At 46.4% G+C, this 15,000-nt stretch overlaps 1 protein-coding gene across 4 annotated transcripts in view; it reads right to left on the reverse strand.

Moving 5' to 3' along the window:
• The window catches only part of plxna1a (plexin A1a), a 165,582-nt gene that overhangs the window by 60,434 nt on the left and 90,148 nt on the right, over positions 1-15,000 (reverse strand). For all 4 annotated transcript variants that reach the window (XM_031566759.2, XM_031566757.2, XM_031566758.2 and 1 more), the window contains exons 8-9: positions 13,177-13,276; positions 8,271-8,385 (exon numbers count right to left, since the gene is read on the reverse strand). In XM_031566759.2, the coding sequence (XP_031422619.1) occupies positions 8,271-8,385; positions 13,177-13,276 (215 nt within the window). The remainder of the gene's footprint in view (positions 1-8,270; positions 8,386-13,176; positions 13,277-15,000) is intronic.

Genomic DNA, 15,000 nt, shown 5'->3' on the forward strand with positions numbered 1-15,000 from the left:
AAATGACACTAAACTCCCTGATGAGGTAAGGACCATTTAAGCCGCTACCCTTTTTTGGACACTTTGTAAACTGTGAGGGGACCAGAGTCATATCACAGACAGTAACTTCAGGATGGTTGGACCATATCACATACAGTATCTTCAGGATGGTTGGGCCTAATCAAAGTTTGTCTCTTAAAAACACAGTAACAAGTCTGTACTATTTAGTCAATGTATTTTTCCCCTTGGTTCTCCAAACATTCCAAACTAGCTAAACGGAGAGGTACTGTAACTAGAATAGGAAGGAACACATTGTGAATGCACTGGTATAGCATCTTGAGCACACTGCTATCAGCAGCAGACACACAGGAGGGAAATCCATTGTGGCAGGGCTAAGTAGGAACCCCCCGCCCCGCCCCCCCAACCCCCCAAACACAGAGCGGGGTATCAGTTCCTCTCCAGGGCAGCTGAATGGGTGATAGTGGCTATCCGCTGGTGTCTCTGCCATTCATTTAGACATTCACTGCACACAGGAGGTGGCAGAAAAGCTATAAACAAAACAGTTAATGAAGCGCTTCCAGCTCCTGATAGAGATTGACTTTCAAAGGAGAGTCGGAGGGACAGGAGAGAGAAATTAATGAATACTCAATGCAAGGTGAGGCCAAGGTGTGTGTGTGTGTGTGTGTGTGTGTGTGTGTGTGTGTGTGTGTGTGTTTGTTACATAGTTGAGGAACAGCGAATGTGTGTGTGTGGTGTGTGTATCGCCTGCTAAAAATGAGAAAGAGGTTGTAAAAATATAAAAAGTTATACAATATGTTACAACTTCGGAAAACTTCATTCATTAACACAAGATGAAATGAAAGGCTAATCATTAAACCCACCATGACTTCAAGAGAAAACCAACAATGTTAAGTTTGTTAATGCTGAAATCTCCCCAGTGCTTCAGTAAGTCTGACCAAAAATGACTGAGGTCACAGTGCCCGGTCTCCGAGGTAACCGCAGTTTGAGTGGCAGTCAGTGCATGTCCACTGGGCCTCAGCTGTGACAACAAACAATATGAAACACTGTTACTGCGGTGTGTCAGAACACACGGGCGGGGAGCCACATCCTGCAGCTACAGCCCCACCACACCACACCACACCACACCACACCACAGCCTGGCATTACATTCACTGCTACCTCATCCCTGCCCTGTACTCCAACACAGACTGCTATGATCTGCAGTAACAGAATGGCGGCACAAAGAGAGACACACAATTGAATGAAAACTATTTCTGCCGTGACAGGTGTCAAAACAGAGTTGAAAGTGCAGATCAGATAGCACACTGGCAGAGTGCAGTGGAGCACCATGGGAATCCTTTGAAGTGTTTGGCTTTATTTCCGTTTTCTCATTCTTTCACTCATTTGCTTTGAGCTGAGGATGTGGGTTAGCGCCTGGCATTTTCCCTTGGTGCAGTGAGTCAGACAGAGATACCAGCGCTCAGAGGACCTCCCTATGACTATGACTGGCATAGAGTGGGAGTCATTCTGTTTATTCACCATGGGCCAATCAGGTGAGTCCACACACACACACACACACACACACACACACACACTGAACACAGCAAGCCCATAAGAAACAAAAAGTCCTCTTGGCCAGGGGGTGTCCTGTCCTGCCTTTGGTAAAACACTAGACAAGAACAAGTAAATACAAACAAATAAAAATAAACATCTAGCTAGGAAACCAGAAAAGAGCGGTAGACAGGCATCCTGAGGAGAATGTTCAGGCTTGTCTTCTCCTGCCATTCTCTTGGCTTTCCTTCCTTTCCCAAGCTCCACAGGCTCCACAGGCTGCTGCCAGCTGTGCCTCAGCAGACCACTGTGTGTTTAGCTGAAACGCGGCCTCCAGCTATGTCCCCTCGAGCTGCACGGCTTCTCCAACAACAAGCAGTGGGGAGCAGCTCCGACTCCAGCCACTCAGCACAGCCCACACTCTGAGCTCTGCCAGCCAAGGCGGTTTCAATAAACCACCCTCTATTTCCCTCTTAAGCAAATTGTCTACAGTATTTTTCTGATGGGATGATACCCCCAAAAAGACCTCTGCTAAACTGCTTGAGTAATTTTAGAAAGAGACAAATGCAGTCTTTAGAACACTTTAGAACAGCCTCTGGGAAATCTGAGGCTTATACCCAATCTTCCATGAAGCACGCGCACTCTCATTCATGACAGAATTAGATGTTAAAGGGAGTTAAAGCGAAATGAAATTTTCTCTTGGAATTTACTTGTGTGTGTGTGTGTGTGTGTGTGTGGGGGGGGGGGGGGGGGGGGGGGTCTGACTGGCTCACTTCCACTGAGATAACATGGGCCTGATATGATGTAATTCCATAGGTGCTGATGTGGTGCTTCTCTGCCCCACTGGGTGCTCCTCTGGCAGCCCCCCTGCTGTGCTAAAATGAGGGATGAGGTGTCACTCAGGAGCGACAGGGCAGCTTTGACGGATGGGTGCCTCCCTGAGCGACGGCAGGAGAGGTGATGCTTGGCTGATTGCGGCCAGCGATGACCTCGCGAGCGGCCTTATGGATTAGCCACTGGAGCGGGCCGGGAGCCGGGGACAGAGAGAGAGAGCGCGGTCCCTAACCACCCCACCGCCAGGAAAACAATACCAGGCACAGGGATGAGAAGAGGAAGATGAAGATGAAAAAAAAGAGCCATATGATGACTACATCCCTCCAAGGAGACGTCGGGACTCTGGTGTGACCTCACTTGGAGATTTGAAGGCTTTCACAAAAAGCCAATATTTATCCCAACGGAACTTCTGCAAAGCACGCTCAGTCTGACAGGTTCTGGGGAGTGTGTGTAGAAGGCTGGTGGGGTGGGGTGGGGTGGGGGGGCAACCGAATCGTTTCACATCCGTCAACAGAAAGCAAACCCTCTCGACAATTCTGTACAAGAGTTCAATAGTGCCACAAAGCCAGTTAATTAGAATGGTTGCCAAGGCAATACTCTTGTTTTAGTCAGCACGGACCCTTTCTACTTCCTTTGCTTGATTCCTGTCTTACATCTGTCTAGGCCAAAAGCCATTATATAAGCAAAATTTGTACATGGGCACAGCATTTCAAAAGAAGTGCATTTTCACAGAGTATGCCAGATTTAAAATAACTACATATTTCCTCTTAACATCAGAGCAAAGAATCACATCTCAAATGAATGTGTTCACAGTACAAAATGCCATGTGGCAAATTTACATTAAGCTCATGGTATTTTTTCCATCAAATATTAGCTATCTAAACATGATAACCATTCCTCCACATCCTTATTAATTGACTGGTACAACCATAACAGACCGTAACATTTGCATCATGTCAATTTGGGTATGGAAGGGCATTTCATAGTAATGCCTTTTGGCAGCTAGCTTGGTGGAGCAGCTGAGTGAGAGGCTTGCCATCTAATTAAGTGATCTTGGGCTTGTTGACTAGCTGAGCTGAGCTGCGAGGGGGAACTGAATCTGATGGGCTGGGGCGTCTCCGAGGAACCCCGTGTTTAATAAAGGAGACTCAGAGCCGTGAGAGGGCTCCGCAGTGTCCGCCCACATTTGTGGCAATAAAGTAAACATCACGATCGCTCTCAGGTTTCAGGGGATAGGTGGCCTGTTTAAAGCTAGCTGCTAACCACAGAAAACATGTACGATATTTCGCTTCCAAGCAATGTTGTCTTTTAAAAAAATAAATGTGCCTCGTTCCGCTCGCTCTTCAAGGGAATGTGAAAGCGATATTTTGTAACGGAGCCCCGAGAAAAATAAAACATGAATTTCTGCTGCCTTAATGAGATTGTTGAGCTGGGCTCTCGGAAACATGCTGCTGAGTAATCCTGAATAAGTGTATCGGCAAAAGCCACCGTAGTCAGAATCCCACACCTTCCCAGCACTCATGTGGAGTCGGCGTCCTGGGCTCAGGCTTTCGTCAGGAATATGAATACGAAACAAGGCTGGAGAAGCAGATGACTTGGCAGGGGTGGAGGGAGGCGGCTCAAGGCGCACAGCACACAGCCCTTTTGGGCCAAGCCCAAAGATTTGCCGGCGACCGCTAGCACACTCTACTCCTCAGCTGTACAATTCTTCCCCAGTCCCCTCCTATTAGCCGGACAGACGCGGAGGCATTTGGAAATTAGGATTTAATACACTTTGAATAATTAAAGCTGAAGGTCAGTGGCAGCCACAGATCCCTTCACACCACCTGGTGCCAGGAGAACAAGAAGGAGACACGGCTCTGATACTGTGAATACACTAGATCGCAGGCTGGTCGATCATAAATAAATAAACCGATGAATAAATGAATCAGAAAAGAGATGTGTAAGGTGCAGTCCCTGCTTTTTGTTAATTAACGTTATAATTAATTAGGGAAAAAGGTATGAGGGTGTGTTCACACTGTCTGTCCCCTGAGGGCCACACATCTTGCAGGGAGAAGCTGGGGAAACCGCCGCAGCCAAGGTTGAACGTGGCTCGCAGATCTTGGCACGGTAAAGCAGAGTGCAGTTCCAGACTCTGCCGATCCAAAGTGCCTTTCCTCAGGCACTCGCGGCCCAGCACATCTCAGCACAGTGCCGTTTCCATCACGAGGTGTGGGGGGGTGGGTGCCGGTGTATTTACTGGAGCCACACTCCCAGAGATTATGGAGGGGGAAGGGTGGGGTACCTGACGGTAAATCAGAGGGAAAGTAAGCGGCCTGGCGGAGCTGAGCGCTGAATGCCATCCAGAGGAGGGCTGGCAGGAGCCGCACATGCTCAGACGGGATGAGAAACGCCGAGCAGCACTTATAGAAGTTCTAAGAAGCCACATTTTATGTTTGAGCCAAAACTGGGTCAGGCAGGAGAGTGGGAGAAACTGAATGGGTGGAGAGAAGAAAAATGTACCCGAGGAGCATTCATATTCTGTATGGCTGACACACACACACACACACACACACACACACACACACACACACACACACACACACACACACACACACACACACACACACACACACACACACACACACAAAATTGGCTTACTTCATATTTGATTGTGTTTTTGTCCGAGCTTCATACCATACCTCTGCAGATATCAAACAAACACACATTACCACAGACAACCTCCTGCACCTCCTTTCCTTCTTTGAACAAGTCGGCATAACCCTGTGCATTTGCAAGTTTTCCAGGGCACACAAATGAGTATTGATAAATGTATGTGTATGCCGGGCCAAACCCCAGGGAGCCAGGAGCTGCGCTGCGGTGCTGCACTTTGGAGGAGATACCAGCTCATAACTTATTTATACTCCCCAGAACTACTCCCTGCGGAATGCTCCATTAACTAGAGTCAAATTAAGGGTTGCTCATTACTCCACAAATCTCCTTTTCATCATGTTCTAAACAAACCCAAATGCACTGAATAACACTATGGGAGACATTAAGGAACCCATTTTTCCCCCTCTTCATTCATGTATATTTTTATCTGTTAAATTATTACAGAGCATCTGGAAAGAAGAAGCTAAACAACCTTTGCTCCAGTGTCCCAGAAACAATGTTGGCAGTGATATAATGTATTTCTTTGGCAGAGCTGTCCATATGCTCTGTGACATATCCTGGGGCATGACTGCTCAGTATAGCATCTTTGTGTCCTTCTCTCCTGGACTATTTTAGTCGAGCGTATTGCTGTGGATGTGCTAATGGTTTAGCACGTCTGACTGGGCACACAGCCGGTAGAGGCCAGAGCCAAGCATTTGTTTAACACCATTATACATGTGGCTATTAAAGCCAGCACTGTTTTAGGTGACCCGGCAAATGTTCTGGTCACATTCTGTAGTTTGTGCGTTTCTTTGTTTCTTTTGTTTATTTCTCCTTATGAGCTTCTCAAGTGCAGCTTACACAAGCAATTTTACGCCTGGTCAAATTTAATGTGCACTGTTGTTTATCCGCTGTCATGCAGGATTTTGATTTATATACACTTGATTAGCAAATGTTGCTCATTACATTCGGTGGCAAGGTAGTTGTACACTTATCTGCAGAATGTTTTGATCATTAAAAAGAGACTTAGTGACCGCATGTCACTCAAAGCCATTCAAAATTGCTGGTCCATTTTCCTTTCTCATTAAAGATGTAAAACCTCTTCCCATATATCATCTCTTCCCCATCACCTACTCATTTAAGAACTGCCCTATTCTATTCAACCTCACACACTAATCTGACAGCTCTTGGCCAAATGGGACAATGTGAAGTCCCAGTCTATAATAGCCAAACTGGGCACAGTTGGGATTTTGATCTGTGGTCCCACATTGAGGGACACACTGACATATCAACAGTTGGGACAATTACTGCACAAAAGGCTCAGAAAAAGATAATTGGGTCACCTTGAGAGGATCATAAAGTAGCACATGATATGAGTGAAGGCAAAGTTTTGGAGCTGAGAGCTGCCATGTCCCCTAAGATGAGGTTCTACAACGTGACGTCATTAAGGTGTCTTTGTTTGGGTGGCTTCTACGCGTTACAACGTGACGTCATTAAGGTGTCTTTGTTTGGGTGGCTTCTACGCGTTACAACGTGACGTCATTAAGGTGTCTTAGTTTGGGTGGCTTCTACGCATTACACTAGAAGCCTCAGACTTGCCTCTCCTCCACAAACAAACAAACATCCCCCTCAGAGGAACCCCACATTCTCCATTTCTCTAACAATACACTTCTGCATGGGCCAAATTGGCTTCCCCCTGATTAGACACAGGCACAGGTTTTTATAGCAGGCTGCTTTGTAGGCAGCAAGTCATGATGCTTCGAGTGTGTTTGTGTGTGTGTGTGTGTGTGTGTGTGTATGTGTATGGGGTGTGTGTGTGTGTGTATGGGGGGGGTGTGTGCGAGATAGAAACTGCTAATCCATGTAATTTCCTCTTTGAGGCAGGGGAAGGAGCACATGAGGTTCGGCGTCGGCTCGGTGTACAGCTACAGGAGATAAAAGCGCCGGCCGTAATTGGATTGAGGTAGGATACCTCATGACCAATTAATATCGTAAATAAACCGCGATGCACAGCCTGGGCGTGCTGGGGAGAGGGTGTTCAGGCGGCGGGGAGATAAGGACGAGCCTTGTTGCCTCGCGGTGCCAGCTAACACATGTATACATCCAGTGGGGCTGAGGCCTGGCGGCGGTGAGCAGAGACTAGCGGGATCGCTAAGGAAACGCCAGTCGCTTGACATGGACCTGCAATTGCTATTCGGAGCTTCTTCCCTCTTCCAGAAAATGAGATTTTGAGACATTTGAAATGGGAGAGTGTTTTTCTGGATGTCTGTTTATCACTCTGGGCGTGCGGCACGGCACATGGAAGGAGAGCAGTCTCTTGTGAGCCCAATATTTGTGTGGATTAGTGCGCATGAGTGTGTCTGTGCATAGGCACACATTTCTGGGCATGGGGGAAAATGTGCTGTCAACCTGTTAGAAAAGCTGTGTGTGCACGAGTATGGTAATTGCGTATGTAAAGATTCATACATCAGTGAGCACAGTGTATGTGTGTGTGTGTGTGTGTGTGTTTATGTGTGTGTGCGTGTGTTTACAGTGAGAGAAGTTTATACCGACGAGTAAACCCCACGCTCCAATACCCATGGAGCACTCACACTTGGCTTTCCGCTGGTAGACAGTCCATGCGTATGAGAGAGAGAGACAGAGACAGAGAGAGAGAGAGAGAGAGAGAGAGAGAGAGAGAGAGAGAGAGAGCAGGAGATGTGATTGATATTGGTTTTTATGCAAATGTAGCATTTGGAATTGTAGAACACGATACAATTTGCATAGTCATTCAGCCAGTGCTGTTTATAAGCGCATAAATCCACTGCTCTTTCCATTTCAGCAGCTGCTGCCAGAGCGAGCGCAGCCATACACTCTGAACAAAGCTCAACGGCGAGGAAACAGCAGGGAGCCGGAGAGGACCCGGATTAATTGTGTATATACATGTGTGCGTGTGTGCATGTCTGCCAGTGTGTAAGAGTGTTTACGTGTGTGCATCTGTATGTGTGTGTATGTTGAGTTTTTATTTACATGTGCATGGTGGAAAAAATGTGTTTGTATCTGTTTGGCTGTGTGGGACCGGGTGTGTATTTCTGTATGTGTGCAAGGACTCATTTTTTCTGCTGAGCTTTATTTTTGGAGTGCGGGGTGAGAAGATGTGTCTATGTCTAGGTGTGAGTGTGTGAGCGCATGTGTGAGCGAGTGTGTGAGTGCATGTGTGCGCATGTGTGTGTGTGTGTGCGTGTGCGTGAACAGCGTCCAGCGTTCATGCCCAATCCTCCTGCGTGGCTACTGACCTCTGAGACGTTGACCCGGCCCTCCTGGAAGGAGCAGTCGTTGGCGTTGTGGGTGCACATGTGTCGGTACTTGCACCAGTGGCAGGGGAAGGAGCCGTTCACACACGAGAGACACCTGCACAGGTACAGAGGGAGGAAGCCAGAAGACACAGTTCAGATCCCCGGCATCTTTTGGACTTTTTTAAATGAAGCCTAGAGATTTTTATAAGGCTCATCATACTTCTTCATTGCTACTTCTCTCGTGTATTGATGAGGCTTTTCACTGGTAATTTGGGTGAGCGCTGAGTGGGACGAGGTGTGGGAGATCAAAGAACACCGGAGTGAGAGGCTGCTTACCATCTCATCAATTAGTTATTAAAAGGCAGGGGGAGAAAAAGTTAAGAGACATGTGAGAGAGAAAAAAGAAGAGATATAAGTAGAAGAAATGAAGACAGAAAGTTAAAAGGGAGGGAATGAGCTGAAGAAAATGAGTGGAAGAAAAAGAGAAACTAATGGAGACAAGAATATGATTGGGAAGAACGGTACAAGGGAAAGGATGACTGGAGAAGCACTCTTAGTCACAGCAGCAATTTTCTCAACCAGAGAAGACAATTTTCGGGACCGAACAAGAGACAGACAATGACCAGACAACAACACAAACACACACACACACACACACACACACACACACACACACACACAAACACTGCAGGACCCCAGACAACAACACACACACTACACGATCCCAGACACAATACAAAAACAAATTAAGACATGAACTTGAACATTTTCTTTTCAAGAGTACCTTTAACAAAAAAATTAATTAAAAAACATGTAATGATAATAGGGCATATTTTTCCAGTATTCTGTCTTCTGTAGTCAATGAAAAGAGAAGACTTCAACACGAGACGTTTCATCATCACTCTATTCACAGAAACATTCAAGGAGACACATTATCAGTACCAGAACCCTTGAGGCGCTCTAAACCAGGGAACAAACTCATTTGGATCAATTACGTTGGTGATTTGTCCAATTAAGTCATTTAACAATCATTTCCAGTCAACATTAGAATGCTGCTGGGCCCTGAAGGTCATGGACGACCTTCTAATTGGACAGTGGACAGCGTAAATGGAGGACTCAACCTTTATCCCCCCTAAAGAAGATGGAGCTCAGTGCTGTCTTAGGCAGGGAGGGGCCAGGAGCGGTCCACTTCCCCGACTCCAACAGCATCCTCCAGTATGAGCTGGGTATATGTGGGGCAGGTGAAAAATATGTTTTAACCATTAATGTTACCAGGAAATAGGTTGGCTATGTGATTTATGTAACACATGGATAAAAAGTGGTGCCTGGCAAATCATATGACAAAGCATGCGATGAATAAGCTTCAGCATGAATAAACCATGATGAAGTGCATGGCCTAGAACTGACAAAAGTACTGTTGAGAACTTTCATTAAAAAAAACACAGCTATTCTTTTAAAAGGCAATCCTACCGGCAATTCCAGACACACATCTTTGCTGAAGGACATGTCAAGCTACACGCACATCATCCTCATTTGACTGGCAAATCCTGTGACATGACTCAGGCAAATTTCACAAGGATGCTCCAACCTGTCACAGTTTCAGAGCCAGGGGCTTGTCTTTGGCAGGGTCAAAGAGGGAGAGCACCAGGCCTTCACAGACAACACTCACTCTCAGAGCCTCACAAACACGGCTGGCTCTCTGCCACGCTGCCGGACAGCCACATGAGTGGAGATGAAACGGGGGCTGCTGCCCTAAAGCAGTGGCTTCTCCCCACTCCGGTGATCATGGTACATACTAAAGGCCCTACACTGACAGAAGCTGCCAGAGGAAGATAAGGGACCACTCCCAGGCTTCCCTCCATCCTCAGCTTGGAATGCATAAATGTATATGAATTAGATGCCTGTACTTACTGTTAACAAGGTTATGTGATGACTTGCCACACCAAATACTTCAGTGAACACCGTCTATTAATTGTAAGACACATTGTGCACAGACCAGTGCCTTCATTTTCAAATATCCTCCTAGCTTGTACAATGGAATTGGGTTTGCTTTTGACTTCAAGTTGTTGCACTTTTTTATGACTTCCATATACTCTATCTTGCTTGTTTCGACGGGTTGAACAGAGGAGCAATAACTTAAGCAATAAGACTCCCAGGACTTTTTATTCCCTCAAGTACCTCTTAACACATAAGATATTGACAACTTTAATGTATTACAAAAAAAATGCAAAGTGTATATGATTGTACATGGTTGTCTGACTCTGGTAAGTGTATTACATGAGGTAACACTGTCCTTCAAAGACTACAGGTTCTGATTCATTCGTGAGTGATAACCTGCCCATGGACTTGATCAGAACCCCCCCCTTTCTCCAGGCGCTGCTGATCCACTATTGATCTCCTTAAGAGGGTTAGATCACAAGGGAGCCATCCTCTTGACATGAACCTGTTCTCTACAGCGCGTGGGGCCACACAACATTAAGAAAAAACACAAACCGAAACACACACACATACAAAATGAAAGCACATATACACACTACCACACACACAGACACAAACACACAGTCCAGACTGTAGGCTGCAATAAAGCAAGCATTACTTCTTGCCACTATACGTATGTTCTGCCTTTGGAACACCCAGCTGAAGTCATTTACACGCCTCTCATCTCCCCCGCTGTTTCATCACTGATGAGGATACCATGATAACCACTTGTTCACAGCCCATTGGAACAAATTCGGAAATGTGAGGTAACCAGTTTGCACCATCACAAAGGCCATAAATGTGAGGTAACCAGTTTGCACCATCACAAAGGCCATAAATGTGAGGTAACCAGTTTGCACCATCACAAAGGCCATAAATGTGAGGTAACCAGTTTGCACCATCACAAAGGCCATAAAAGGTCCCAGCTGTTGCTGTGCTTTGGGGCCGGGCCCTGAGCAGCGGCCTGCTGCGACACGCCGAACGCTCTCTGTCCTCCCTCACGGGGGCCCAGGGCCGTCCTCTCAGGGGTCTGGCCCTCTGAGACAAGGACTCTTTTTGGGGGCGGACGTCCACCCATCCGGCCCGCACGCCTGCTCCTTTCATATTTAAATGTCCGCAGCGGTGAGGCTCAGGCGAGGCGCTAACCTTTGGCTGCTGTGAGCGCATTATCCCCAGCACAATGGGCACAATCTCCCGCTCTCTCCCTCTCTCTCTCCCTCCCTCCCTCTCCCCGCCTCACTCCCTCGGCTCTCCTCCTCCATGCTGCTGTCGTTAAAAATGCATTCGGAGGCCCTCGTACGCTCGATTAAGCTATTCCAACCATCCTTTCTCATGCAAAACTCTAATATTGTTACTGTGCATGTAAATAGCCAGCGGGGTAATTTGCCTTGCCAAGTGGGCATTCCCCCTCCACACACACTCCATGCTCTCATTTCTCTTTGCCAGTGAGAGGGAGCTGTCCTCCCCCCTACCCAACACCCAGATCACTAGGCGTGCTGAGGTCACAGGTTGGATATGAGCAAGAGGAAGACCAATTTCTGGGCAATCTACGGTCACCACGTGACTTGGCAGAGGACAGGTGACCGGCATATCAAACATGTATACACCGGTGAATTAATGATCAAATTCATTTTGATTCAGAAAAAAAAGGCAGAATATCTTCTATGCATTCTAATTATTGTCTAGAACCAAACTGTAATGGACCTTAAAACTACTGCTACAGCAGCTTCAACCATACAAATGTGCTCAAGCACACACCGTTCACACACACACACACACACACACACACACACACACACACACAACTACAAACACACAGACACAAGCTCACAGAGACAGAGCTAGGTATGTGGAATCTGGCTCACAGTGATGAAAGCTCTGTCACAGAGTGAGTGTCACTGTCCTCCTCCTTGTCCTCCTACTCACACACACACATGCGCACACGCGCACACACACACACACACACACACACATGCGCACACACACATACACACACACACACGTGCGCACACACACACACACGTCCTCTCACTCTGCACACGAGCCAACATGCAGGCTGCAGGTGAGCACTTCACACGGCCTCCACTTGAGGCCCAGCTTTAATGTGAGAGATGGGCTCTGTTAATTAGGGGGACATTGCCATGCAAATGTATGCCATCCAAAGAACAGGGCTCATCCAAAACCTGTCTAATGAACGCAGAGGTGGGGGGCGAGGTGGGCAACATCTGGAACATCAGGCCTCCAAATGTAACACAAGCTTGGCAGAGGGAGAGGAGTGAGGAGGGGAGGGGAGGGGATGAGAGAGAGGGAGAGAGGGAGAGAGGGACAGAGGCGGAACAAGTGGAAAGTAGCAAAAAAAGGGGGATTGAAGGGCTGGTGAGTGAATGACAAGAGGAGGGCTGAAAGGGAGGGAAAGGGAGACAACAGGGGAGTGTGAGCTAATGGCAGAAGTAATGACAGAAAGAGAGATATGAGGAGGAAGTGTGGGATGGGATGAGAGAGGGAAGGAGGGAGGGAGGGAAGGAATAAGAGCGAGAGACCAACAGATAGAGGCAAGACAGACAGAAAGCTTGAGGTCAGCCAACTGAGTGAGAAGGGGAGAGAGAGAGCGGGAGAGAGAGAGAGGGAGAGAGAGAGAGAGAGAGGGAGAGATAGGAGAGAGAGAGAACTCAGGCCTGTAAAACACGTCTGTTGGCTTTAGTAATGCTCCAAGTCATTAAGAAAATGACATCAGGAGGCTGATCTCATCCATGGATAAGATGTTGTAAAGCTAAGCAAAAAAACTCATGGCACAAGACAGTTAAAAATACACCACTACGCAGAGGAGAACTGAGGCATCACACACAGACACACACAGACACAGACACACACATCCTCTATAGACTGTAGGACTGGAGGAAAGGAACATGCCACAAAGAGAAGTACTTACGACTGGTGGACACTGCAGTTGTAGAAGACAAAGTCCACGCTGGCAAACTTTTTGCCCGTCTCCTTGGATTTCAGATAGAGCTTGATCACACGTTTGTCTCCTGTGAAGAGAGGAAGCAGAGTCACATACAAATATACATATATATACATACTAGGGGTGTAAAAAATAACCGATACGTATCGATATCCGTTTTTAGCTTGTAAGATACGACTACATCGATGCGTGAAGTCCCGTATCGGTATTAAAATGACATGAACCGGTCTTTGCCTGATTTAAAAGTTATGAATCGGTTCACAAGCGTTTGTCTCTCCGATTTTTTTGCTACGGAAAACACAAAACACTCACTGACCTGTTGCATTTGATCTCAGTCAGAACAATGACAGCCTGTCATTGGCCAAAGCCCGCATAGCATAAACCAATCAGGCTGTATTCTCACAAATAACGCCAAGACCAACGCAATTTCAATGGCCTATGCTAGCTACCCTATCCATTTCAATGGCCTATGCTATGCTAGCTCCTTTGGCCAAGGAAGATAAATCGTTGTTGATTGCGTGTTTCTACAGACATCCTCGGATTTAAATAATTATAATAATAATAAATAGGAGAATATTTGTATCATTAACAATTATGTTTAACATTTATAGTCATGATTCCGAGACCGAGCCATCGTGATGTCCTAACATAAATAAAAGCACTATATTGTAACGTGCCGGCATAGTCGCCCCATAATGCCGTGCGGCGGGCTCATACTTTTCTCTATGTGATGCACTAGCGCTCACCGATGTTCCCTAACAATGTTGCTTACTGTTCTAATTGCATGTCGTTGTTCTGTGTTGGGACGGAGTTTATACAGGTGTGTGACGGTAGCACAGTCTGTTCGTGATAACTTGTACCAGGGCATAAAGCCTGTGCCATTTTGACATTGTATTGTTTTTAGTGTTTAATAAAAAACCATAACAAATATTCCGCACTTCCGTGATTTGTTACCATATGAACACTGCAAATGGCAGTGAAAAAATAAATAAGCACTATCTGAACACTGCAAATGGCAGTGAATAAATAATTAAGCACTAAACTCAATCGCGTGGATATAGACATAGTGGAATAGAATGGACACATCTACATTCTGCAACAGTAGACTTTCTTCACCTCTTCCCTGGTGAAATTAGGTCTGGGTTTACTGGTGCTTGCTTTGAAATGATTTTGATCAGTCTCTGAAGTTGCTTTCGCGTTGCCTGTGGAGTGTGCACATGTTGCAATAGCATGCTCTTATAAGGAGCTGGCGGGGCGTTTCTGTATGCAAGTTCAGGTGCATGAGAAAGCGCTTTCAATTAACAACACATTTCCAGGCGTTCATGAATCCAGCGATATTTTCTGAGGTTGGTAAGAAGATATTTAATAAGACACTTAAGAAAATGTTCGAGAATGAGGTCCATTGTTTCCTCACAACTCAGTGTTTTCAATTATTGAACTGCATCGAATCGCATCGCATCGCATCGCATCGCATCGCATCGCATCGAATCGTATCGAATCGTACTGAATCGTTTTTATAAACATGCATCTTTTCTTGTATCGTATCGTGCCCATGTATCGAGATGCGAATCGGATCGTCTTTGTCATGAGAGATTTACACCCCTAATACATACACATACTATATATGCACTATACACATATACAGGCAATGAAGGTCTAGCAGAGAAGCCAAGTCCCAGGCCTGTATTGTTTTGGAAACTTCACTCCCACCATAAACTGTGAAATGTTTCCAGTTGAGGAAATGTGTGTGTGGGTTACAGGGTGGAGCCGCAGAGAGGGGACCATGCCCAT

This window comes from Clupea harengus, chromosome 4, assembly GCF_900700415.2.
Source record: "Clupea harengus chromosome 4, Ch_v2.0.2, whole genome shotgun sequence".
Classification (NCBI taxonomy): Eukaryota; Metazoa; Chordata; class Actinopteri; order Clupeiformes; family Clupeidae; genus Clupea; species Clupea harengus.